The sequence below is a fragment of the Nicotiana attenuata genome, unplaced genomic scaffold (assembly GCF_001879085.1).
Source record: "Nicotiana attenuata strain UT unplaced genomic scaffold, NIATTr2, whole genome shotgun sequence".
In the NCBI taxonomy this organism is placed as follows: domain Eukaryota; kingdom Viridiplantae; phylum Streptophyta; class Magnoliopsida; order Solanales; family Solanaceae; genus Nicotiana; species Nicotiana attenuata.
Window position 1 is genome coordinate 461,339 of NW_017670606.1, and position 25,485 is coordinate 486,823.

The 25,485-nt window shown below is 37.4% G+C and overlaps 2 protein-coding genes and 1 long non-coding RNA gene across 4 annotated transcripts; 1 reads left to right on the forward strand and 2 right to left on the reverse strand.

The window, feature by feature from the left end:
• Positions 1 to 4,645: 4,645 nt before the first annotated feature.
• Positions 4,646 to 6,824, reverse strand: LOC109241454. The gene is made up of 4 exons (XM_019408196.1): positions 5,914 to 6,824; positions 5,161 to 5,808; positions 4,951 to 5,116; positions 4,646 to 4,819 (listed from the first exon to the last, which is right to left on the reverse strand). The coding sequence occupies exons 1-4, from the start codon at positions 6,822 to 6,824 to the stop codon at positions 4,646 to 4,648; spliced, it is 1,899 nt and encodes a 632-aa protein (XP_019263741.1).
• A 1,384-nt stretch (positions 6,825 to 8,208) lies between these two features.
• On the reverse strand, positions 8,209 to 8,719 carry LOC109241455. Its single transcript, XM_019408197.1, has 2 exons — positions 8,435 to 8,719; positions 8,209 to 8,304 (listed from the first exon to the last, which is right to left on the reverse strand). The coding sequence occupies exons 1-2, from the start codon at positions 8,717 to 8,719 to the stop codon at positions 8,209 to 8,211; spliced, it is 381 nt and encodes a 126-aa protein (XP_019263742.1).
• A 1,432-nt stretch (positions 8,720 to 10,151) lies between these two features.
• Positions 10,152 to 24,083, forward strand: LOC109241461. 2 transcript variants are annotated; one of them, XR_002070240.1, is made up of 3 exons: positions 10,152 to 10,409; positions 10,516 to 10,606; positions 24,042 to 24,083. It is a non-coding gene; the product is annotated as an uncharacterized LOC109241461 (long non-coding RNA). The 2 variants fall into 2 exon arrangements; XR_002070241.1 differs by lacking the exon at positions 24,042 to 24,083 and adding an exon at positions 11,713 to 12,420.
• The last annotated feature ends 1,402 nt before the right edge of the window (positions 24,084 to 25,485 follow it).

Sequence of the window (25,485 nt, forward strand, 5' to 3'; positions counted from 1 at the left end):
GTTTCACTTTTTTGTTTTTGGCTTAATTGCATTGCTACAGATGTGAAAGTGGGTGATGAGCTACTAATAGATGGTGGAATGGTGAGGTTTGAAGTGATTCAGAAAATTGGTCAAGATGTTAAGTGTCTATGTACAGATCCTGGACTTCTATTGACATTTTGGCGGGATGGTAAATTAGTAAGCGAACGGAATGCAATGCTTCCAACTATTTCTTCAAAGGTTTGCATCTATATATGTTCCTTGTGCAGATCCTTTTTTTTATATGCTCAGCTTACTTAACTGCAATTGAGACATACATCTTTGGCTTAAGTATGAATTCTTGTAGTATGTATGTTTTCCTATAATTGCAATCTGCAGCTTTTTATCTCCACAAATTTTGTTGGCCTCGTGATAAATATAATCTAGGAAGTTAAGCTCTCAATAACAGATGGAATCTAATTCCTTCATGTCTCATTGTTAATGCTTCAGATTTCTGATATTGACTTGTAATACTCTCTACTCTCTTAAAAGCTGGTTTATTTTCCTTTTTGGTATTCAAAAAATGTAAAAGAAAAATCCCAATGGAGAAACCCTTTTCTATATTTCTCTTTAATACTATTTCTGTCTCATTGTGTGTATACTTAGTATTTATATTATATATACTACCTACCAAATATCAATAATTTTAGCCGAACAGTCAATTGTGTAACTTTTCCTTTTTAAAAAAAACAAATTGGACAAAAAATCAAAATGGGCCATTATTAATCAATAAGAAATAATGGTAGATTTGAAGTCGTACCCTATATTTGGCCAAAATTTCACGGTATAGCCAGTTTTCGGACTGGTCAATCAAAAATAGCCAGCGTTTACCAAGTCAATGAAAAATAGCCACCGTTTTGCTGCAATAGAGACCGGTCCAGCATAATATACTGGAGTTCGGTGCACTTGTGTATGAACTCCAGCATATTGTGCTGGACCGGTATACTTTGTTGGCTCCAGTATAATATACTGGAGACTGGAGCACTGGTGCTCCAAACTCCAGTATATTATACTGGACCATTATACTTGCTGGAACTCCAGTATATTATGCTGGAGTTCTAGTGTATTTATGCTGGAACTCCATCATATTATGCTGGAGTTCCAGCATACTATCCTGGAACTCCAGTATAATATGCTGGAGTTCAAGTATACTTATGCTGGAACTCCAGCATAATATACTGGAGTATTTTCCGGGTTTTGAACAGTGTTTTCGCTCAGATTTATCATTACATAAAAAGTGGCTAAATTTGGATTACTTTTGAAATTGGGCTATTTTTGAACGACCAGTTGTAAATCTGGCTATTTTTAAAAATCACCCCTATATTTGTGCCACCTTTTAACCTGTACCTTTTTTTTAATTATTGATTTGTTAGCCAAGTGACAAAAAATCCGTAATAATATGACAATTACACCCCTGACAAAAGATATAAAACCTACATCAAGCATTAATCGCGTGATCTGCAACCTCATTCGTGAAAAACGATCTCCTCCTCTCCTCTCAGCAGCTTTATCAAAAAATTAGAAACATATCCAGATTCATCTTCAGAATCACACTTGCATGAAGTTGTTTCACATTGAAGCTAAAACTTCATGCAAATGCAGCATGAAGTTGTTTCATGTTGAAGCTAAAACTTCATGCTAATATAGCATGAAGTTGTTTTACATTGAAGCTAAAACTTTATACTAATGCATGTTGAAGTTATATATCTTGCACTCTACAGTTTTGTCATGAGTTTTATCCAAAACATCAGTCTAAACATGCTGAAGTTTTTTAGTTCATTTGCTAAAACTTCGAACTGGTAAAAGAATTTCTAGAGGAATTAAACATCAGTTTCTTGACCGTTAAAAAGGAGTTGTCATTTCTTTGGGTAATTGTTTCTCTGATGATTCTGGGTTGACTGTTTAGTGTGTTTATTTATATTTGACCGCGTTGCATGTATGATTCGCGAGCGGGGTAATAGATGCATCTATGGTTCGCGCCATTCGACCCTTTGGCAGTGCACAGTTTAAATATTATTTGATCGGGTCGTACGACCTCGGCATGATTTGCGCATGCTTGTATTGCTTGACTTGAAATTTTATAAATGATGATATTGCTTCCATGGTTTGAGGTAAATGTATAAATGATGAAAATAAATTTGAAAATTTTCTATTAATAAAAGAATTTTTTACTTGCTTCATGCTATTAAGTTACTGATGTTCTTATATAAATCCTCGATTTGCTATATTCTTGATATATTATTATTGGACCATAGTAAGTGTCGAAGTCGACCTCTCGTCTCTACTTCTTCGAGATTAGACGGGAGACTTACTGAGCACACGTTATTTTCGCACTCATGCTACACTTGCTGTGCATTTTTATTGCACATGCACATGTATCTCTAGCGACCTAGTGAGCGTAGCAGCACGGGCGATACGGGGACTTAGGTGAGCTGCATCTCTCGAGACGACCCGCAACCAGCAAAGTCACCTTCAGATTACTGTATTTACTTTCTGTCTAAATATGTATTCCGGACAGTTATTGTATTTCATTTATTTCTTGTAGTGACTGCTCATGCAATTGTGACATCGGGTTCTGGGGTGATTATCGGATATTTAATACTGAAAGTTGTAAACACTTTTATTTATTCAGTGATGATTACTTTCTACTAGTTAAATTGAAGGAAATTATGGTTCTTAAAATATTTTAAAATGAGAGTTAAATTAATTATTTAATGTTGACTTGCCTGATCGAGGTTGTCTAGCGCCATCGCGGCCTCTGATGAATTTTGGGCCGTGACAGTATAGGTATGTAAAAATCCCATAAAAAATTAGTACAGACTAAGTGTTAATAATGAAATCGATTAATACTTGAAATCTAATCCGATCCATTTAGATTTGAGTACTAATAATCTTCAGGGAAAAATTATCATTTGCGTATTAGAAAAGGATTGATTGGTAAATCTAACAGAATGAAAGCAGGTTTCATCCTGACTTTCATCGGGGACAGGTACGGGGTCTGGGTCGGTCGATACGATGAACGGGAAATCAAAAAATCTTGCTTCATTGAAGTCCCTCATGGAAGAAGAATTGGCTGATGTAGAAGGCTTATTTGTTATCGTATCCACCACATAGTTTACATACTCAGACAAGCTGACTCCAGCGCCTATAGTAATAGTCATACTAAAGCTAAAGAGATCCCAATAGTCAATCCGCTACGCCCCAATGTTGTCAACGAACAATCACCTTGCCTTACTAATATATGAATTTTTTCGCATTGTCTTCCTCCAACAGGAAGGAGAGCAGCTGATTCTAGGGATGCCCATTTGTCCACATCAAAAGGAAAGGAATCAGTCCGGCAGCAAGAGAGGAATTCCTCTAAGCCGTATCATCAATGTTAATAGCATTTATCGATGCTTCTCCACACTGTCCTGGTCTCACGATGTGGATTCGAACCACTGCTTCTCCTTATTGTCGTGAGTGGGTCTGTCGTCCTCCTCATTATAGTCCTCCTAGAATCCAGAGCATTTCGTCGAAATACATCCTGTCTTTTCACCTTAGTAGTCCTATGCATAGTCAGTACTATAGCCCCAATCATGGCTACTAATAAAATAAGACTAGAAACCAAAAACCAGACGAAATAGTAGGTATAAAGTAAATTGCCCAATGTTTCCAAATTAGTCCAACTTCGTACCTTTCCGGCATAAACCGTATATCTCAGAGAGGTCGTATTTCTTTGGGTTGGTAGTAATGGAATGCTTTCATTATCTAAAATAAAGAACATCTCCCACCAAAAGATCAGTCCAATAATACCACTCACAGGTAAATAGCGCAATACTTCTTCGTGAATCTCCGCTATTTGAATATGGAACATCATAACAACGAATAGGAATGAAACGGCTATAGCTCCTATATAAACTACTGGGAAGATCATAGCGAAGAAGTCGAGACCTAACAAAAGAAGTAAACCTGAAGTGTTGCGAAAGACTAGTTACCCACAATTGTGTTTAAGTGTAGACAAATCACTAATATTGTAACTATATATAGTGAGTTACTTCACGAGCCAAAACGTCAATATTGATAAGAGCGACATAAATATGTTGATGCTTTTATAATCCGATATTAGATACATTGTGTATTTTTTAATAGTAAATATATACGGCTGTCTGCTAATTGGTCATTGATTAGTTGTGTATTTGTAACTATAAAAATTATTTCTTCCCCTTAAGCGTGAACAACATTGTAAATAAGTGACCGATAAAAGCCAAAGTAAATTCATACAATCTTAAGGACTAAGGGAAGAATTATGTATCTGTGTTGATTTAGCCAAAATAACTAGTGAGGGTGATTTCTTATCGCAAGTATTTTTTTTTTGGCGAATTTTTTTTTATTTCATCACCACAGAACAGTTATAAGTTTTCCTCATCACTTTCTTTCCTATTTCTTCCGATATACATATATATTAACTATGTATTCTTTGATATCAAACAAAAATACATTTCTTCCTATTTATCTATTCTATTATAGCTGCATGATCTTCTCAATCCATCATCTTTCCTGCATACTTGTTTTACTCTTCATATAGGTAATCTTCCGCAACCTGCACTTTTGCTTTATTTGTCTTACTGTGTATGTAGGTGTAGGGAGTTTAAACTCCCATACCACAGTGTTTCTTGCTTTCCATATCCAGTACACCAAAGCAGCTAGTATGGCAGTGGCTACTTCCCTGCACCTTCTCCCTTTCATTGGTCTGGTCACTCTCCTCCATAATCCTGCTAAGTCTGTCTTTTGGATGCCTATCTTCATCCATTGTAGCACCTCTCTTAGGCATTGTTGAGAATATGCACATTCAAAGAATAAGTGTTGTGTAGTCTCCTCTCCTGTTCCACACATTGGACACTTATCATCTTGGCTAATATACCAATACCAAATAATCTTGATTTTGTTAGCAACCTTTGATGCATCGTAATCCAGCAAATGAAACTGTGCTTGGGTAAATTCATGTGATTCCATACCCATCTTCTCCATCTCCAGCTTTCCTGCTCCCCCATTCTCCATTTGTATCCCCCTTGTATTGTGTACTCTCCATTGGCACTGCTCCATAAGTTCTGAGTGTAGCCTGGAGCAAAAATTTCTTTAACTCGGCAAATTTTCTTCCAATACCAGCATACATCAGTAGCGCATTTGTACTGCCACCAGTCCATCTCTTTTAAGTAGACATTGTTGATCCATTTCACACATAGGTTGTCAGCTTTTTGGTCAATATTCCATACATATTTTGCTATGGCAGCTTCATTCCATTTGATCATTTCTGTTATCCCCAATCCTCCTTCATGTTTTGCCCTGCAAACTATATCCCATGCCACTAGGGGTGGTTTATTTGTGACAGGTTTCCCATCCAATATAAAGTTTCTACACATAGCAGTTATACTCTTCAACACCTGCTTTGGGATCAGAAATATTGTTGCCCAATATCTGTGAATGTGAAGTAGTACTGAGTTAACAAGCTGCACCCTTCTTGCATATGAGAGATGTCTTGTCCCCCATCCTTTGATTCTGGTTGCAATCTTATCTATTAGTATTTCACAATCAATTTTAGATAGCCTCTTAGCTGATATTGGTACACTAAGGTATCTAAATGCCAGATTTCCTTTCTGATGTCCTGTTATTTCCAACAGACCCTTCTGGTGATGGCTTCGCATATTGACACTGAAGATGTTTGATTTGTTTGCATTTGTAGTCAGGCCTGAACATTCTAAGAAAGTTTTTAAGCCTCTTAAAAGCAGTAGCACTGATTGAAAGGTCCCTTTACTAAAAAGGAGCACATCATCTGCAAAAAACAAGTGGTTCAGCCTCAAGTGTTTGCATTTAGTGTGGAATTCAAATCTCACTTGCTATGCAACAACATTCATTAACCTTGTGAAATACTCCATGCACAGGACAAAGATCAGAGGGGATATGGGGTCCCCTTGTCTAAGTCCCATTTCCCCTTTTATGTTTCCATACAAGCCTCCATTGATTGCAATTTCGTATTGCACTGTTGTAATACATGTCATGGTCCATTTGATAAATTGTTGAGGGAATTCCAGTGCGTGTATCATCTCAGCTACGAACTCCCACTCCACTTTGTCATAAGGTTTCCTCAAATCTATTTTGATCAAACAGCTACTGGTAGTTTGTTTCCTGTTATACAATCTTACCAAATCATGGCATATTAAGATGTTCTGAGCAATAGTCCTTCCAGCCACAAAAGCACTTTGGTTGGGGGATATAATGCTTGGCAATACTGTCTTCAACCTGTTTGTTAGCATCTTGGATATTACCTTATATATTGTATTACAACAAGCTATACGTCTGTAATCTACTACTGATTCTGCATGGTCTGATTTTGGGACTAGTGTTAGCACAGTGCTATTCCATGCCTTCAACAATTTCCCTATTTTAAAGAATTCCATCACTCCTGCTTCAAGATCTTCCCTTATTATTTCCCAGCAATCTTTGAAGAACTGACTTACATACCCATCCGGACCTGGTGCTTTATCTCCTGCTATCTCCCACAAAGCTTGCTTCATCTCTGCACTTGTGTACTCTTCAACCAGCATCCTCCTTTGTTCTCTTGAGATTACAGGTCCTCTTTTTAAAGTTGCACTACATACCCTTCTTCTACTCTCAGCTTTAGTACCTAGTAGATTAGAGTAATACTTCACAAAGGCATTGGTAACCCCCTCTATATCAGTGCTAATCTTCCCTTCTGTATCCTTTATAGTAAAGATTCTATTAGCATTTCTTCTAGCTTTCAACATGCTATGTAAGAACTTTGTATTCATATCTCCTAAGTTCAGCCAATGTGTTTTACATTTCTGCTTAAGATACTGGTTCCTTGTCAGGTTCCAGTATGAGTATTCCTTAGCTAATCTTACCTCTTCTTCAATCAGACTTATGTTTAATGGATCCTGCTATAATTTCTTTTGACTCTCCTCTAACATCACTTTTGCCTGCTCGGCTTTCCCTTCTACATCCCCAAACTGAGATCTCCTTATTCCTTTTAAAATAGTTTTAAGTCTGTTTAATTTCCCCACAAATCTATACTGCATTGTTCCTGTACTCCCCTTTTTCTGGCTTGCTTCCACTTGTTGCTTGAAATCATTAGCTTGACTCCAAATGTTGTAGTATCTGAATCTGTGCTGGCCAATTTGATGTCCTTGATCCCAGTTAATCAGAGCTAGACAGTGGTCCATGAGACCTTCATTTCCAAAGTGAACTTTTGAGGCTGGTAATTTCATTACCCAGTCTCCGTTCACTAGCACCCTATCAATCCTGCTATAGACTCTACTGGTGTCTCCATGCTTATTGTTCCATGTGAAAAAGGATCCAGAGGATTTCAGTTTTTGCAATGAGCATCTCCCTACACACTCTTTAAACTCCTTTATTTCTAAAACTGTGATAGGACTCCCTACCCTTTCATCTCTATTCAATACACAATTGAAGTCCCCCATGACTGCCCATGGTTTCTTAGTGACCCCATGGATTTTCTCTAACTCTTGCCATAATTGTCTTCTTAGAGCTTGGTCATTATAGCCATATACAAATGTAACCTGAAATTTCTGCTGAGTCCCTCTATGTTCTACCTCACAATGCACTATTTGAGCTGAGACAACAGTGATGTTTATATTGAAAATTCTTGGCTTCCAAAGCACCCATATTCTCCCCCCTGGATGATGAGCTAAGTTGTGACTAAAGGACCAACCATTACAAATATTAAGAGAAGCTAGAGATGCTTTTTGCCTCTTAATCTTTGTCTCCAGGAATCCAAACAGGCCTACCTTAGTATTATGTAAGAAAAGGTTCATTTCTTTCTGCTTTTCCTGCGTGTTTAGACCCCTCACATTCTAAAAACTCAATTTATCCATTTGGGTTGGGGATTGTACCTCCCCTCCCTGTTCCTGGACCCAACTCTATTTTCCTTTGTAGTCCCCTCTGGTAGCTTGTTGTTGAACTGCTTTCCCCTTGTTTAGTAGTGTCACCTTGTGTACTTCCTTTAGCTTTGTTTTTCCTGTCTGTTATTGCTTGCTCTTTATTACTCTCCCCTGCATTTTGCTCCTCTTCATGGTCCTCCAGTGTTGAAAAAGAGTTTCTTACTGGCATTATAATCTGCTTTTGTAGAGCTTTCCCTTGTACTTCCTTTGTTTGTTGTTCCATGCTTTCCCCCTGCTATAGCTGGCTTTTCCTTTTGTTCTTTCTTCTCCACAGGCTTCCACTCTTTCCTTCCTTGTTCTGTTTTTTGTTATACTCTTCTGCATTGCTGGTCTGTGTGGCCAAATAGTTTACATTATTGACACATTGTAGGCTTCCATTCATACTCTATTTCTTGTTCAATTATTTGTCCTACTTCATTTTTAAACATCAATGAATCTGGATATGTTTTGTTCAAAGGTACCTCCACTATCACCCTTGCATACATGACCTTCTCCTTTCTTGTTGTTGCTGTATCAGCTTTCACAGGTTTCCCCACCAGTCCCGCTATTTTTGTTAGAGCTGCTTGCCCCCAGTATTTTAGATCTAAGCCCACTAATCTGATCCATATAGGTACCTTCTCCACAGTTACATTGGTTATCTCCATTTCTGGTTTCCATGGCTTAATTATCACTGGTTTTCGATCAAATATCTGCACTCCCCCTTCAATTGCCTTTGTGCGACCTTCATTACTGTAGAATCTAACCATGTATACACCTTTTTTTAATTTGAGCTACCTTATCAATCCCCAGATCTTTCCATATACGGTTAAAGTATCCTTCCACCACTGTTAATGGTGGATTTGATCCCAGTATAAAACATACAACCGCTGTTTGCCAGTATTCTATTTCCTCTTTCACATCTTCCATCGTTATTTTGACATAGCAGTGGGATTCACTTCTTCTAGGTCAAATCCCTCAGTTACTGGTGTATTTCCAACTATTTTACTCCAGGATTTACCATTTGTACCTAGGGTTTGAATTTTACCTATCGGTTCCTCCTCAATTTCCACCTTGTCTGTCCATGATTGTTCCCCCCTAGACTGTAATTGATTGTTAGTATACTGTTGCTTAGTTGTTTGCGTACCTATCGGAGTTGCCATTGGTGTCTGCGCTGATCCCATCATAGGTGTCTGCTTCAGCTCCAACGGAATTACTCCTTGTAGCACATTGATACTTCTGGTTTTCTTTGCATCTTCAGTTTGCGGAATTGCTCGCATGCCTGTATTTCTGTTGATTTACAGTTTCTAGTTGCCCTCTCCCTCCAGTACGTTGCTTTCTCGCCATTTTCAGCCTTAGCTGAGAGAAGCTCTCATTCTAGAGAGAGAAAGTTTTCCTGAAATTTAATGTTCTCGCAAGTATTTTGCTACACCATTCTTTAATTAAAAAACCGTGTAAATATTCAGAGCAGTACTGCCATTTTCAAATTTAACAATGAGGCCAATCATGCAGAGGAGATAAATGAGTCATATATGACTAAGATACATGAAGAAATGAATGTGGACATAACTGTTCATTCTTGAGCCTTTTGTGAGTCTTCTAATTTAATAAGAGGAGGAACTTTTGTTTTCTTTTGTTTTGCTTCTTGTTACTGCTGTTAAGGGTTGTGCATTTCACTGCTATTTAAACTGCAATTGCTTTTTTGCAGTGATCTGTCTGGTGTTTATTTATGAAGTGTAAATTTCTGTAAGTTATTTCCATATTTGTGTAAAGTGACTCAATTTCTTGTCAGGGGCGGAGCTACAGTAGAGTGTGCGGCTTCGGGCGAACCCAGTGACTTTTTCCGAACCCTATATTTGTGTTGAAAAATTTATTATTTCTATATATATTTAGTACGCCGAACCCAGTACCAAAAGATATTTGGGTTCAGTGGTAAAGCTTCTGGGTTTGTCATGATAACGCGTGGGTTTGAATCTCCTAGAAAGCAACGCTGCATTTTGTTAAATTTTCTTTTTTTCTTTGAAAAAATAAATACTAAGAAATAGAAGAAACAACAAAGCTGCAAAGTTCCAAACTAGCGTTTCCTTTATGCTTCAGAATTACTATTCCTTTTTAATAAAGAAAAACACAACTCTTTTCCTTTTTAATAAAGAAAAACACAAATCAAACGGAAAATTTTATTTTGTGTCTCATGAGGCAATTTTTTGTCTCACAGTTTTGTGAACTCAGAATTCAGTGGATTATTTTGTGAGACAAAAAGTAGGTTCATGCAACTAATGTCAGTTGTACGAGACACAAAATAAAACTTCTCCAAATCAAACACACATATCTCTCTAAAACAAAACAGACATTTTTCTTTCACAATTCAACTGCACTCAAATCAAACAAAGCTAGGGTTTTGCCTTTCTGCCCCAATTGCTGATTATCGCCTTTACTGCATCTTCCTTCTTCCTTTACGCTGTATATTCTTTCTCCCTCTTTCTTCTTCTTTTCTATTCTTTTTTTGCTCCTATTATATTTTGTGTAATAATTCATACAAAATCTAATTTTTAATCTTTCATTCTAGGGTTGTCCTACATTTTGACCTCTATTCTCTTTGCAACTTGTGCTTTTGTGCTTTCCAAAATTTCAAAGGCCAAGCTCGACAAATCGACAAGGTATGTGGTCCTACTTTCCTTATTTTCGTTTCTTAGTGCAGATAATATCCTCAACAAAATGGTGAATTTAGAGATTTTCAGATTATCAACCTTTATTTTTAATTGATTGTTGTCATTTTTTTTAATAAAGTAATTGGCTACGGCTTTGTTAGCATCTAAATTTGGCTATCGGGCAAATTAGTAGATGGCACTACATAAAAGGATAACTGAAGTAGCTTGAGTAGCTCACCAATTAACATATCCATGGGCGAGTTAATTGGATACACTTTTCTTTCTAATTTTGCATCTTTGTGTATCAAGACATGATACATTAATCTCTGTTGAGCCTTAACAACTAAAGATAAATTAATCACTCTACTGCAACGGTAGAAAGGACTTTTTCTTCAATGAAATTTAATAAAAATGACTTGAAAAGCAGAATTGGTGATGACTTTTTGAAAGACTGCTTAGTTTGTTAAATAGAGGATGAAGTATTTGAAGTGTACCTAATGATGTGGTTATTGATCATTTTCAAAACATGACAAGTCATCGAGTGCAATTGAAATAATAATGTTTATATTCAAATATTATGTTTGTCTAGTTCGTTGCCTTTTAAATGTGTATTAAATATCGGTATTCGTTCTTTCTTTTTTTGGCAATCCACTAGGCAAGGGCTAGTTTTTATATAAATAAATTAAAAGAAAAACAAATACAAATAAAAATGTGAGGAGGTTGTATTCGTTCTTTAGTTTGCTTGCTTGTTGTATATTGATTTTGGGTCGTCTTCCTATTTTAAAATTTAGAACCCATACACTCTAAATCCTACCTCCGCCTCTGTTTCTTGTAATCTATCTATGAAGAAACTGGCTATCATGACCACTTTGTCTTTGTAAATTGCAATTTGAATAGTAGCATGTCTGTCAATGTTCTGCCTTAGCGATCTTAGTGCTATCTATATGTCTCTTTAGTGTGGACTGGTGGTCAATGAAGTTGGATGAAAACTATGAGAGATTAAGGTTTAAGTTCCAAAACAGACAAATAACGATAGGTGATCAGTGTTCTCTTCTCGTCTGTTTAAGTTTTGATGGGCAGAGTTACTCAATTCATGTGTTGGTGAGATATTGTAGGTATACGGTGGAATAGTCAAAGCACGCATAAGCTAGCCGAGAAAACACTGTTATAAATCAAAATATAAAGTCTAGCTAGGCTTGTTCGACGGGGATGGAAGGAGTGTTCGGGCGAGTACAAAGTAAGAGGCAAGCTTTAAGATGTTCTTTAGTGGTACATAACTATTGTTTTTATCAATCAGGTAAAGAGTAATTATGAAAAATTTGTAAAGAAAAAGGAAAGATGCAAATATAGCATAAAGCACATTCTGTTGAAGTGTTCCTTTTGATAATCTGCACAAAGATGGCTTTTCAATTAGAAATATGTATGTGGAAGCAAAAGCACAAGTCAAAAAGACCAAACTTTTAGTTATGTTTGCTTTTGACATGTTGAATTTATTAACACTCTTATCTTAGTCTATTTGCCTATATTGCATTCAGTCTACATTGGATTTGTTCACAAGTTGACTCTAAACATAAATATATGGACTTATGTTCTTCAATTGGCTCCAAACTATGTTACTTAATCTCTTTGAGTTGAATGTAGAATCCATTCTAACAGGGTGTAATCTATGAAAATTTCTAATCATTCATTACTGGTTTGTCAAATTGGTACACCTGCTCTAACTTTAGAGTGTCAATTCCTGGGTTTTCGAATGCTCGAGAGCCTCCTGGTTTAGGATATGGTGCTAAAATTCTTAAATTTAGTGTTAAGGTCAATGCTTAAAAGTTAAACTAGTTGTTCTACTTTTATTCTTTTATTATCTGGTTGTGCATTCTTTCCAGTTAATTAATCATTGTGATAGATGGTTGTATGCTGTTAATACCTTTTTCCTAGAGTTCCATTAATCTCTGTAGATTTTGCCCTTTCCTTAGTCAAGTGGATATGCTTGGAAGTTAGTTTGTGTTTATTTTTTACCATGGGGAAATGAAAATTGTTTGTAAAGTACTTTATTCTTTTCGTCTACTTGAGCCGAGAGTCTATCAAAAACAGCCTTTCTATCCCTTGGGGTAGGGGTAAGGCGTACACATTACCCTCCACAGACCCTACTTGTGGGATTTCACTGGGTCGTTGTTGTTGTTGTTGTACTTTGTTAGTTGTTGCTATATTGAAAGGCAAAGCGTAATCGGTACCAATCTTGAATAAAGGAAGTGAATTACGGTAGGTTAAAAGTATGATGAATTGAAAGGCAACAAAGTACAGTTTGCTTTGCAAATCTGCACAATTTGATCTCAGATTTGAGAAATTTACCATCTCATGAATGAAATGCTATTATGCTTACAAGGGCACACTAAAGAAACGAAGTAAGGCCTCATTTGTTTTTTTTAAAGATTAAGACGTCTGAATCTGAATACACATCTGGATATTAAGATGTGTTTTAAGATTAAGACATCTGAATCTGAATATATTAAGATGTGTATTAATATCCGAATAGAAATAATAAGACTGTTTGATTTTTAACATCTGAATGTATAAAATTTATCTTTATTTGAAAATTAATAAACATAAAATTCAAATGAAATACTAACTAATCTAATATTCTATCAATAAAATATATGGTTTTTTAAAATATGATAGTTGTTGGTGATGATGTCTAACGGGTAAATGTCGACTAGAGACGGTGGTTGGTGGTAGTTTTCTAACCCCTTTTGATTCAAGCGTTCACTTATTTCCTGTACAAAGTGACAATGATGTGATAAATCAAAAAGGAATATGCTAGCCTAATTGGAAGCTTGAGATACGTGACTGATTACTCGCCTGATATTACATATACACTAGGAGTACGTAGCGGGTTTACAAGCAAGCCAAGTAATGAACATTGGCATGCCATAACAAGAGTTATGAGGTATTTACTTGGTACAAAAATCTATGATTTACTTTATAAAAAATATCATGCTGTACTCGAAGGCTTTTCTGATGCAGATTGGAACACTTTATCTGGTGATTCCTGTTCTACTACAGGTTATATTTTTACTTTGGGAGTGTCACGATCCAAAATTCAACTAGTCGTAATGGCACCTAACTCAACCCGATAGGTAAGCCGATTAGCTTCTATCTAATTCAAATGAAATTTATAGCCTGTTTGGCCAAGCTTTTTTTTGGGCCAAAAGTGCTTTTTTTTACCAAAAGCACTTTTGGCCAAAAATTAAGGTGTTTGGCCAAGCTTTTGGAAGGAAAAAAAGTGCTTTTGAGGAGAAGCAGAAGCAGTATTGGAGAAACAGAAAAAAGTAGCTTCTCTCCAAAAGCACTTTTCTGAGAAGAGCTTTTGAGAAAAATACACTTAGAAGCAATTTTCAAAAGCTTGGCTAAACACTAATTACTGCTCAAAAGTACTTTTCTGATTAATTAGCCAAACACAAACTACTTCTCACCAAAAGCACTTTTTTAAAAGTACTTTTGAGAAAAGCACTTCTCAAAATAAGCTGATTTTAGAAGCTTGGCCAAACGGGCTATTAATACGACAAAATAAGTACGAGAAAATATTTGAATCTTATACATTTCTGAAGGACTAGTATTACAAATCATAAGCTTCTAAGATAAGACTTTACAAAGCTGGATAGAAATAAAAATATCATCTGTTCGAAATGTACATAAACCGATTTTTCATAAATCTAAATCTACCATAAACAAGAGGCAGCTACTACCGGAATGCAGGCACGTATTCAATTCTAGCTCCCATCGATCACAGCATCATCAACATCCAACATCTGCACGCAAGGTGTTTTACAACCGTATTCAATATGTACCAGATGGGGCCGGAGATTATTATACAGTGCAGATATGCACGTCTTTGTGTTAAACTACCACTAGATCAACCTGTTCAACAGTGAACCTTCAACAGCTTGTATACGAAGGAATAAATTTCCTATGCAAGAACTATGGCCACCTTGGGCATACAGCTACCTCATGCATACTTACTTCACCAAGGATAGAGAAACTGCAACAACCTATTGCCCAGGTGCAAAACCAAGGAACTAACGACACAACTACATCTCCCCCACCAGAGGAGCAATGGCAGGTGGTGTCCTTCACCAGGCGGAGAAACCAAAGAACAAGAGATCTTGTTGAAAATAAAATAAAAATTCTTTGCACAAAAATATAGTACCAGGTACAGTATAGATGTTAAAATCTATGAGGACATTCTTGTTTTAATACGCGAAGATGGTGATGAATCATTCTCATATATTGCCAGAATCTTTTCGATTGTTCTCTGGTTATGCTATATTTTGATAAAAGAAAGGGGGCCGAGCGATACAAGAGCATTTTCCAAGCATAAAATCACGAAGCCGGCCCAAAAAGTGGGTGAGACTTGTCATTCTCCGCTTGCAAGTCAAGTTTTTCAAGAGAATCTTTCAGGGTGAAAAGCAAGATGTTTGACCTGCCGGGCGGGGTTGCAAACCGGACGGTACACAACTTGGTTTTGGAAGATATGGCACTAAAAGTGGTAGAGCTGGTCGTCTTTCATATCGAGCCATTGAAGCAGCGCGTCGTGCTATAATTGGACACTTCCATCGTGCTATGAGAGGACAATTCCGAAGAAATGGTAAGTTATGGGTAAGAGTTCTCGCAGATATCCAACAACAGGTAAGTATCTCAACTCTCAAAAACTAGTTTACAAAGCTTTAAATGCTCCTACTACTTCTACCATTAATGCGTGTAGGGAGAGGCCCTACACGCATAATACCTCATCCTCCTCCTTAACAAATAGCTACCTTGAATAGTCCACCCACTAACAAATAGAAATACTACTTTATCTCCAAATTTGATAAGAATGAGCAATACTCAACATAAGTCTATAATAACGAAGAATACTCAAGACACTAAAAGAATGACCATGGAGCGACTCTAGGAGTTCAAAGAAAAGACCATAACAATTAATAAAAATCTCCGCCCACGCGAACAAGTGCGAGGCTCACCAAGAACTGTCAACCCGTGCGCTCTAATTAACGAAATTCTCGCCCGCGTCAACTGTTGTTTCTGTAAAAAAAAAATTAGCGGGGAATGAGTCGCTAGCTCATGAGTAATAACACTTAACTGCAACTTTTTTAAGGGGGACAAGTCAGAAAACATGCTAGTATCTCAAACAGAAAATAAAAATGCCTTTTCAGAAACAATAAATAATTTTCAGCCTCATCATGCTTTTCTTGTAGATAATACAATTAACAATTCAGTAATAAGTTCGGTAACCACTATATTGTATCAATATTCACATTTGGGAGATTTCAATGAACGGATCATGTAATCGGTATAGCTGTGGACTTCTTCGCAAGAAGTCAATCATAACGGTTCGACACTAGATCATCTCTTATTTGTGTGGTTCTAAAAATATGTGATCTATTTTTATGCTAGTTGTTAAGCAGTAGATGCTACGTGACGAGGTTAGAAAATAAGACAAGAGCTTGAAGATAGCTTTTAAAACCCAACAAAAAGGTTGAGAATCGGGGCCTCGAGCTAGTGTGTGCGGGGCCTCGATGTCGAGTCAGATGCCCGTATAGGGTCAGTCGATGAAGGATTAACAACTATTAGGGATCAAGGGTTACACCATTTTCATCATATCTTGACTTGTGGAGCTCGATTTCGAGCGATTCTTTGAGGGGTTTTTCACACAAATCGATTGGTTAAGTGTTCTTCACCTAGAATCTAACATATTCCATGATTTTATCTTTATTTTCATCATATAATTTGTGTTTTGAGTTGAGGAAAATGTTGGTTTTGAAAGAAAATTTCTAAAATGAAAAATCGTGATTTGAGGGACCAAACGGTATCGGAATATGATAAATTTTGTATGGATGAACTCATATCGGAATGGGTATTCGGTTTTTGTAAATTTGTCGGTTTCTGAGGTGCGGGCCCGGGGGTCGACTTTTGGACCCATTTTTGGATTTTGTTAGAAAGTGAGAATTTATGATCTGGAATAGTGTCTTATGGTATTTTATTTGTGCTTTGAAGTTAATTTAGTTAGATTTGCACCGTCTGGAGGTCTTTTCACTCGAGAAGTGCATTTTAGAGTATCAGTTTATCGTCTTTGAGGTAAATATCTTGCCTAACCTTTTGTGGAGGACTTTCCCTTAGGAATTGAGGCTTCTATGTTGATTGTAGTTCGTGTACGCGAGGTGCGAGTGCGTGCTCGGACTTATCCATGAAAAATTAGCCTTTTAGGGTTCTTAGGTCTTTATATTCACTGTGTATGAATGTGTTCTTGACATGACTGAGTTTCCTATTTACTAATTTCACCTCTACATGCTTAATTGGAATTAGTTACTTCACGATTCACTCTTATTTCCTAATTGACTCCTATTTGATTTAATTGAAGAATTTCGCCTCTCCTTTTGTCATGCTATCTTTTCATAGCTGCTTGTCTTATTTGAGAATTATTATTATCCCTCCTGAAATTATTTAAGTGAAGCTAAGATCACCTTTCCTTAATTGAATTGTCGAATATCCTCGAAATTGTCCAACCTTAGAACACTACAAAAAAAATTGGAATTAGCTACGAATGTCGTCGCTAATCTGTTGCTAATACGCTCGTAGCTAGCAGAATTTCTTGATACTCCATTGCTAATCCGTTGCTAAATGAGATTAGCGACGGATTTTTCTGTTTATCTACAGAATTGTCCGTTGTTAAAACCTGATTTTTTAGTAGTGGAAGGAGTTTAGATAACCTATATATTTGTTGACTTGCCTTTATTTGGGACTACTTCACTCGTGTTGAATTCCTTGTTATTGACTTGTTTATCGTCGGATCGTTTCTACATGTTAATTTTCCGTTGTTGAACGTTCCCTTTATGCCAACATTCTTTTCTGTGGTTATTCTTTGTGAGCTGGTTCTACCGTTTCCTTGTGATTTACAGTTCTTGAGGCTGCTCATAGTACAGCTATAGCATGATGTGAACCTAAGCCTACCCGGACAATAACATGAATGTAGCTACGCATGGGTTCTCGTCAGCTCATGCGTACGTATCCCCCACAACAAGTAGCACACATCAATATACTACACCTAGGGGTAACTTTTTTCTCACAGGATTAGACAAGAGACTTACCTCGCTCCGAAGTTTCATAACCGGCTCCAATATCGCTCTAACACCTCAAACCGGTGTCTGTCGCTCCAATCATTAAAATAACTGGTCCGATTGAACTTGTGCTCTAAATCGTATATGAATTAGGTTATATTTTCTTGCCAGTCGTACTTAAAGCTTTGGTGTGTACCCTGGGGTAGAGGCAAGGCATGGATAGTCTTGCCTCCGAGAGAGATACTCTTCAGGAGCAGCTGGCTTCACTCAAACGCCAGTTTCAAAGTGTAAAGGAGAAGAGTCTGGCTCGAGGCCGCAAAATCGAGGAGCTTAAAGCTAAATCTGCTGATGATCTTGCCCAGGCCAAATCTGACGCTGAGGCATTTATAACTTCGTACCGAGCTGACGCTGAAGCAGCTAATGCCCGGGCAAAGGGTATCTCTGATGCGACCGAAGTTAAGTTAACATGTGCACTTGACCAGGCCAGGCGACAGTCCCGTAGGGAAACCCTCGAAGAGGTGCATGCTCGCGGCTTCGATCTCTTAGCCGATATTGAAAGGGCAAAGACTTTGGAAGAAGAGGCTGCCACTTTGCTTTCCGTTGAAGATGATTCAGCCAGTGGCTCCGAGAGCGGAGGAGACGAAGACGATGTCCTCGACGGGGAGGTTCCCGAGGACGAAGGTCCCGAAGGTGCAGCTGCCGAAACCGTGGCCCCGGAGTAGATTTAAGTTTCTTCATTTTGTGTTTTTGTGCAAGTACTCCTTGTGTAAATATCTTTTGTAATCATCTTTCGGAAATACAAAAGGGACCTCTTTGTTTCGTTTTTGACTTGTGTTGGATATAATTTTGTCCTTTAGACGCTCATGCACTCAGTGACACCCTGGTTTTGGGCTGGATTGTATCTTATCTTGGAATTTCTTATGTTGAAATAGTTTCTTTAAATTTTAAAAGCTTCCGTTAAATGTTTTCAAAATTATTGTTGTTGTGTTGGGTTTGTTGAGTTGAGGCTGGCCTAGTTCTACGATAGGCGTCATCATGATGGGTTGAGTTCTGGGTCGTGACACCAAACCAAACATGGAAAAATAAGTGATAAAACATTTTATTTTCCAGGAAATTATTTTTTAGGGAAACATTTTCCTTCGTACTAAACACACCCTAACAGATGAAATTTTTAAGAAGTATGATAGAACACATTAATGCAAAGAGATTTTATCGGTATCTTTTAAACTAGTAGAATTTTTTTCATATATTTAAACATAAAAAGAGATAGAAATGATGTGGTTGTGTAGGGTCACCAAAATGGGCCTGGCATGTGGGGCCATATAACCCACGCTACTTGGATAGGAATAGGTTAAGATTTTTTTTTAGCTCATTTATAAGCCAGACCCAAGTTAGTCCCGTACCTTTAAGGCTTGACTGACGCTAGGCCTGAGCCGGCCCGTGAGCCAAAAGTTTAATTAAATTTAGATTTAAATATTTAATGTTTTTGAAAAAGAAAAAACTGAGCTATTAACTAAAATTTCTATTACCCAACATTAGATTGATCATTTGTCCTTCCATATCAACAATTAATGGATGATATCATAACTGAAATTTTTGAAATATGTGTAATATAACAAGATGAGTTTTCTTTGCTTAATTAATAATGAACTAAGAAAGTCTTAAGTGGCCAATATTTTTTTTCATGAGAAAATGTTATCATTGATCAGTTTGGATTATTTTAGTATATTAAAACAATCAAACTACTCTTCAGTTGTCACGACCCCAGTTCGCCCTCCGTGAACATGTCGTGATGGCACCTAGTTCCTATAACTAGGTAATCCGAACAAAGCGAAAAATAACATAGCTTGCGGAACAATTAATTAAAACTGAACAACTAAAAGAAAACTGCATAAAAGATGCCGCTCGGCATATATTACTCAATAACGCGAAAGTCTACAATATCACCCCAAAACCCGGAAACTCACGGGAACACAAGCTAACGGAAGGTAATATAGGGCTCTAACTTCAGAGTGTCTAAAACAAAAGTACGAAGAAACTAAATACTACAGATGGAGTAAGGAAGGAGACTCTTCGGTCCGCGGACGCTGCAGATGTACCTCGAAGTCTCCGTAGCCCTCCCTGCCTCAAGGATAATGCGCCTGAGATGAAGTACCTGGATCTGCACATGAAAAACATGTGCAGGAAGGGTATGAGTACACCACAACGTACTCAGTAAGTGCCAAGCCTAACCTCGGTTGGATAGTGACGAGGAAAGGTCAGGGCCCTACTGAGATATAACATAATATATATTAAGATGAGGAAAAACAGAATAAATAAAGTCTACAGCGAGAATCTAAACAAGATAAATAAGGAAACTGTAATAGAAAACAGAAACAGGACAATACCAGTAAATACTACTCAAAACAGGAACAACAACCAGGGATCTCTTGGTATCCCGAGGATCTCTTGGTATCCTCATCATATACACGAGGGATCTCTTGGTATCCCGAGGATCTCTTGGTATCCTCATCATATACACGAGGGATCTCTTGGTATCCCGAGGATCTCTTGGTATACTCATCATATACACGAGGGATCTCTTGGTATCCCGAGGATCTCTTGGTATCCTCAAAATATACACGAGGGATCTCTTGGTATCCCGAGGATCTCTTGGTATCCTCAAAACTTGAAATAACATGTGCCAGGGATCTCTTGGTATCCGCACCTTCAGTCCAGAACATATCAAGTGCAGGGGAATCTCCCGGGATGCCTTCCCGTAGTCCCAATTTTAAAACACACAATAACAACCCAAACATAAAGATAAATGCTAAACTCTGAACAAGTGATAGAAAATCCTAGCCTAACATATTGCACGGAGTACAAACAAGACAGTTTAAGCACTTAAACAAATAAGTCAAATAAACATGTTCCTCTAGACTAGCATAGGATAAACTTGCAATTTAAAATAAACAGATGAGCAAGAAAACTCAATTTAAATACTTCAAGTAAAAACGAATTTCCAACAATTAGCTCAAGTACGCGCTCGTCACCTCACGTACGAGGCATTCAAATATCAATTATCATGTCCTAAGGGGAAGAAGTCCCCCACACAAGGTTAGACAAGCCACTTACCTCAATCGGCTCCAAAAATCAACTTGAAATCACTTTTTTATCACGAGTATCCGACTCTAAATGGCCCAAATCTAGTCATTTCAATTACACCTCGTAAATAACATCTCAAGCAACTGATTCCACTATTGAATATAAAGCTAAGACGCAAATTTAGGTAAAATGACCAAAACGCCCGTCAGGCCAACATGGTCAAACCCGAGGTTCGAACCAAAATCCGGTTACCCGTTCCCCCACGAACCCAATTATGTGATTTATTTTGAAATCGGACCTCAAATTGAGGTCCAGATCCCCAATTTTAGAAAAACCTAGGTTCTACCCAAAACCCCTAATTTCTCCCATGAATTTAATTGATTTTAAGTGGAAAACGTGTTAAATGATGTAAATGATTGAAGGAATTATGTAAAAATCGACTTACAATTGATTTGGAAGAAGTTTTGTCCTTGAAAAGAATGGTGAAAAATGGTGAAAAATCGACTAAGTTTAAAAATTGCTGGGTCTCTGATATCGCAATTGTGAACAGGGGTTCGCAATTGCGAACCCCGACCAAATATGGTAATTGCGAAGCTGGGTTCGCATTTGCGAAGCTGATGCGAACCCTCACTATTCTGCCAGATTTCGCATTTGCGAACATAATGTTCGCATTTGCGATCAGCCAAGTTTCGCTTTTGCGAGGAATAGGATCGCATTTGTGATCATTTACCCAGGCCCAAGGCTTCGCAATTGGGATGCAGAGTTCGCATTTGCGAACTCGCAATTGCGAAGCTCATCTTCGTAAATGCGAAGATCACAGAAGGAACTATACCAGATTTTTTTACAAGTTCAAAAATGCAATCCGACATCTATACAAAACTCACCCGAGCCCTCGGGGCTCCAAACCAAATATGCACACAACCTCAAAAACATCCTACGGACTTATCCGTGCGATCAAATCGCCAAAATAACATCATAAACGTCGAATCAAGCCTCAAAACTCATGATTTCTTCCAATTCCTTCATAGAATATCAAATTTCCATTTTAAGTCCGAAACACGTCAAACGACGTCCGTTTTAAACCAAACTTTACAGAAAGCGCTTAAAGCATATATAGGACTTGTACTGGGCGCTGGGACCAAAATACGGGCCCGATACTGTAACACCCCGTACATTCGGACTAGGTATGGATTTGTTAAATGGGTATTAATTTGATATTTTAGGCATATGAAGTCCTAGCAGGATGATTGTGGGTGAAAATAGTTGTTTCAAAATCAAGATGGAAAGTGAGGTGCATAAGATTTGACAAAAATCGACTAAGTTTGCAGAAGGTCTGTATTCCATCAGTGTTTTGGTGAAAATGTGTAAGGCATTTGAGAAAACTTAAAGCATGAAAGTTGTAGGTCTTTGAAATAGCTTTCCAACGATATATTATGCAGCCTGAACGGATCTCTGTGCGAAAAGTTATGTGCGTTTTACGGAACAGTACCCGGTAGCGCGCCCATTAACGCGACCGCGCTAATTTTGAGGCAGTGTTACTGCCATTTAGCGCGTTCAGTAGCGCGAGCAAACCCCCAGGTGTGCGAGCGCACTAGTGAGGGTTCGTTTTAAAGCTATATTTCGTCCCCCACAGCCCCAAAACATAAACACTTGCTCTAGAAAGGGAGGCTCTCAAAAACCTAACTCCTTAAGGGTCCTTCCACCACCCAAGGTAAGTTCTAATGGTGATTTTAAGTTAATTTCAATTTCCCAACATCTTATTAACATGGGTAAACCCTTCATATCATTAGATATTCGATTGGGACACCATTGTTGAGAGAAGAAACCCTAGAACTCGAATTCAAGAAGATTGAACGTCAAAAAAGTAATATCTTTACCCTCTAATTAATTCTAACATTGGTTTAATGATTATAAACCCTAGTTCATGAGATATGAGTTGATGGGTTTGATCGAAAAGCATGAAAAATTATAGGATTGGGTTGTTGATTGTTGATTATTGATTAAAGATATCGTTTTTCTTATGGGTGATAAAGAAGGGTATTGAACATAGCAATTTGATGCTTTAGAATTTATCTAAGAACAAGAGAATGGGTCATTGGGTGTAGAGACACCATTAATAAGGACTATGAAGCTTTATTTTCACCAAGTGTTTGATAAGATGCTTAAGTGACCAAAACATGAGAATCATTGCTAATGAATCCCTTTGACTTGTATTGATTTAGATTAAAGTTGAAAGGGGTTGACTAACATTGTATTATGCTCAAGAGCAGGATGTTAAGGTATGTGAGGTTAACTCTCTATGTTTGGGAATTTTAATGATTCTCCCTATATTACGTTTCTTTTACAACGTATCAATTGCCTCTGATATACAGTTAAGCCTAGTTCCTTGAATAGTTGTAGAACTTCTATTCCCTAGCTTCATAACTCGTTCATGACTTTCATTCTGAACGTTGTGAGCTCAGTTCGTATTCAATATAGACTTGGGTTTGATTCCCCGAAGTCTCGGTATAGCTTACTCAGCACGTCATAAACAGTTGCAGTTTCAGTGTTCATAACCAGTTCAAGAATATATATCTCATTTCAGTCCTATTCAGTATCCCAGTATTATGTAACTCAGTATGATTCAGTATTCCAGCATAATGTAACTCAGTGTGATCCAATATTCCAGTATCATATAACTCAGCGTGATTCAGTATTTCACTATTACGTATTGCAGTATGATTCTCAGTTCCTAATTTTAAATCCCTGAATGTTGAACACCTATATTTGGGCCTGAGGCCGTAGCTAATGCTTTATGCATCTTTGGGTCTGAGGCCGCAGTTTATGCTTTATGCATATTGGACCTGAGGTTGTAGTTATGTATACGTATACTTGGGCCCGAGGCCGCAGCTTGTGCACATATATATATATTGGGCCTGAGGTCGCAGTTTAATATTCAGATAAACAGGTTGTTCATCATTCAGAAGAGGGAGTATTCATATCCTTACTTCCTTTATTCAGTCAGTTATCAGTTATCAGTTATCTTTTCAGTTATCAGTTCAGTTATCAGTTATCAGTATCTTTTCAGTTATCAGTTCAGTTATCAGTTATCTTTTCATCTATCAGTTCAGTTAACAGTTATCGGTTATCATTTCAGTTATCAGCTTAGTTTCAGTTTCAGCATTTATAATTCTTTCTTTCAGTTGCTTTACACACCAGTACAATTCAAATGTACTGACGTCTCTTTTGCCCGGGGCCTGCATCTTACAATGTAGGTAATGATTAACAGGTTGATGATTCATAGCGCTAGGATTCTCGTATCAGCTAATTTGGTGATCCCCAGTTCTTTCGGGACATTATCATTACCTTACAGTTTTCAGTATTTACAGACAGTCAGTGTTTTCAGTACTTCATTAGAGGCTTCATAGACTAGAGTAACAGTTAGACAGAGTCACAGACTTTTCATATTAAGCCATGTTGGCTACAAATATGTTTCAGAATTGTATTAGTATTTCCGCACTTTGATTTATATCATCCACAATTTTCAGTATATCAGCATGTGTTAGTTTATCTTCTGCATTCAGTATGTTATGATACCACATGTTGATTCAGCCAGCCAGTTGGTTCGCTCGGTCACATGTAGTCGGGCGCCGAGTGCTGTGTTACGTCCAGGCCCAGGTTCGGGGCGTGACAAAGCTTGTCCAGGTTATATAGTTCAGTAGGTGTCTTGAATGTCCTTCGTCACCACTCCACTGAGGTTAGTCTTGATACTTACTGGGTACCGCTGTGGTGTACTCATACTACACTTCTGCACATTTTATGCAGATTCAGGTATTTTGGAGTTGGTCGATCGCTAGCTTGATGTACGGATCTTTCTATGGAGACTCAAGGTAAACCTGCTGCCCCGTTCGCAAGCCTCGAAGTTACCTTCTGATATTGTACTTGCAGTGTTTTATCTCTTTTTCGAAACAGTTGTATTTGTAGGTTTTCTAGCAAACTCAATAGAGCTTATGACTTGTACTAGCGGTTTTGGGATTGTAAGTGTTGTATAGATATTTCAATTTCATATTTGTCAGTCGTTTGTTAAATTTTGCTATTAATTTAGTAAGTGTTAGGCTTACCTAGTCGTAGAGACTAGGTGCCGTCACGGCATCCTACGGGGAGGGAATTTAGGGTCGTGACAATAGAGATAATCTGGTGTTTGTTTTATGGTGTTTTAAGTTTCACTCTTTGACAAATTCTCAAATTATTTACATCTGAATTCTTTTAACAATTTCATTCTTAGACAAATTCTATTTTAAATTATTCACATCTTAGTTCTTTTATAAAATTTAAACAAAAAACATTAGTTCATTTCTCTCCTCTCGATAACTCCTTGTAACATTCCAAGACTTCCCCCATTCCATTCCTCATGTGGAGATCCTGTAGCTCATGTCAACACATTTATGATATTAACTTTTCAATAGTTGTTGTTCTAACTTTTTTCTTAAAATAAAAAGTCAAAACTGGTAGCATTTGGTATATATCTTTTGAAGGTTTAATTTGTTGGAATTTGTTATGGTCTAAGCTTTAGGTTAACAGGAGAACTTTAAGAACCTTGTTTTCACGTTACTGTACCTTCCATACGATTATCAAAAATGGAAAACATTGTTTTTGTCTTTTTATCTTTAGTGTCTTTAAACATGATCACACCCAAAATACACACATATTTATCAGATC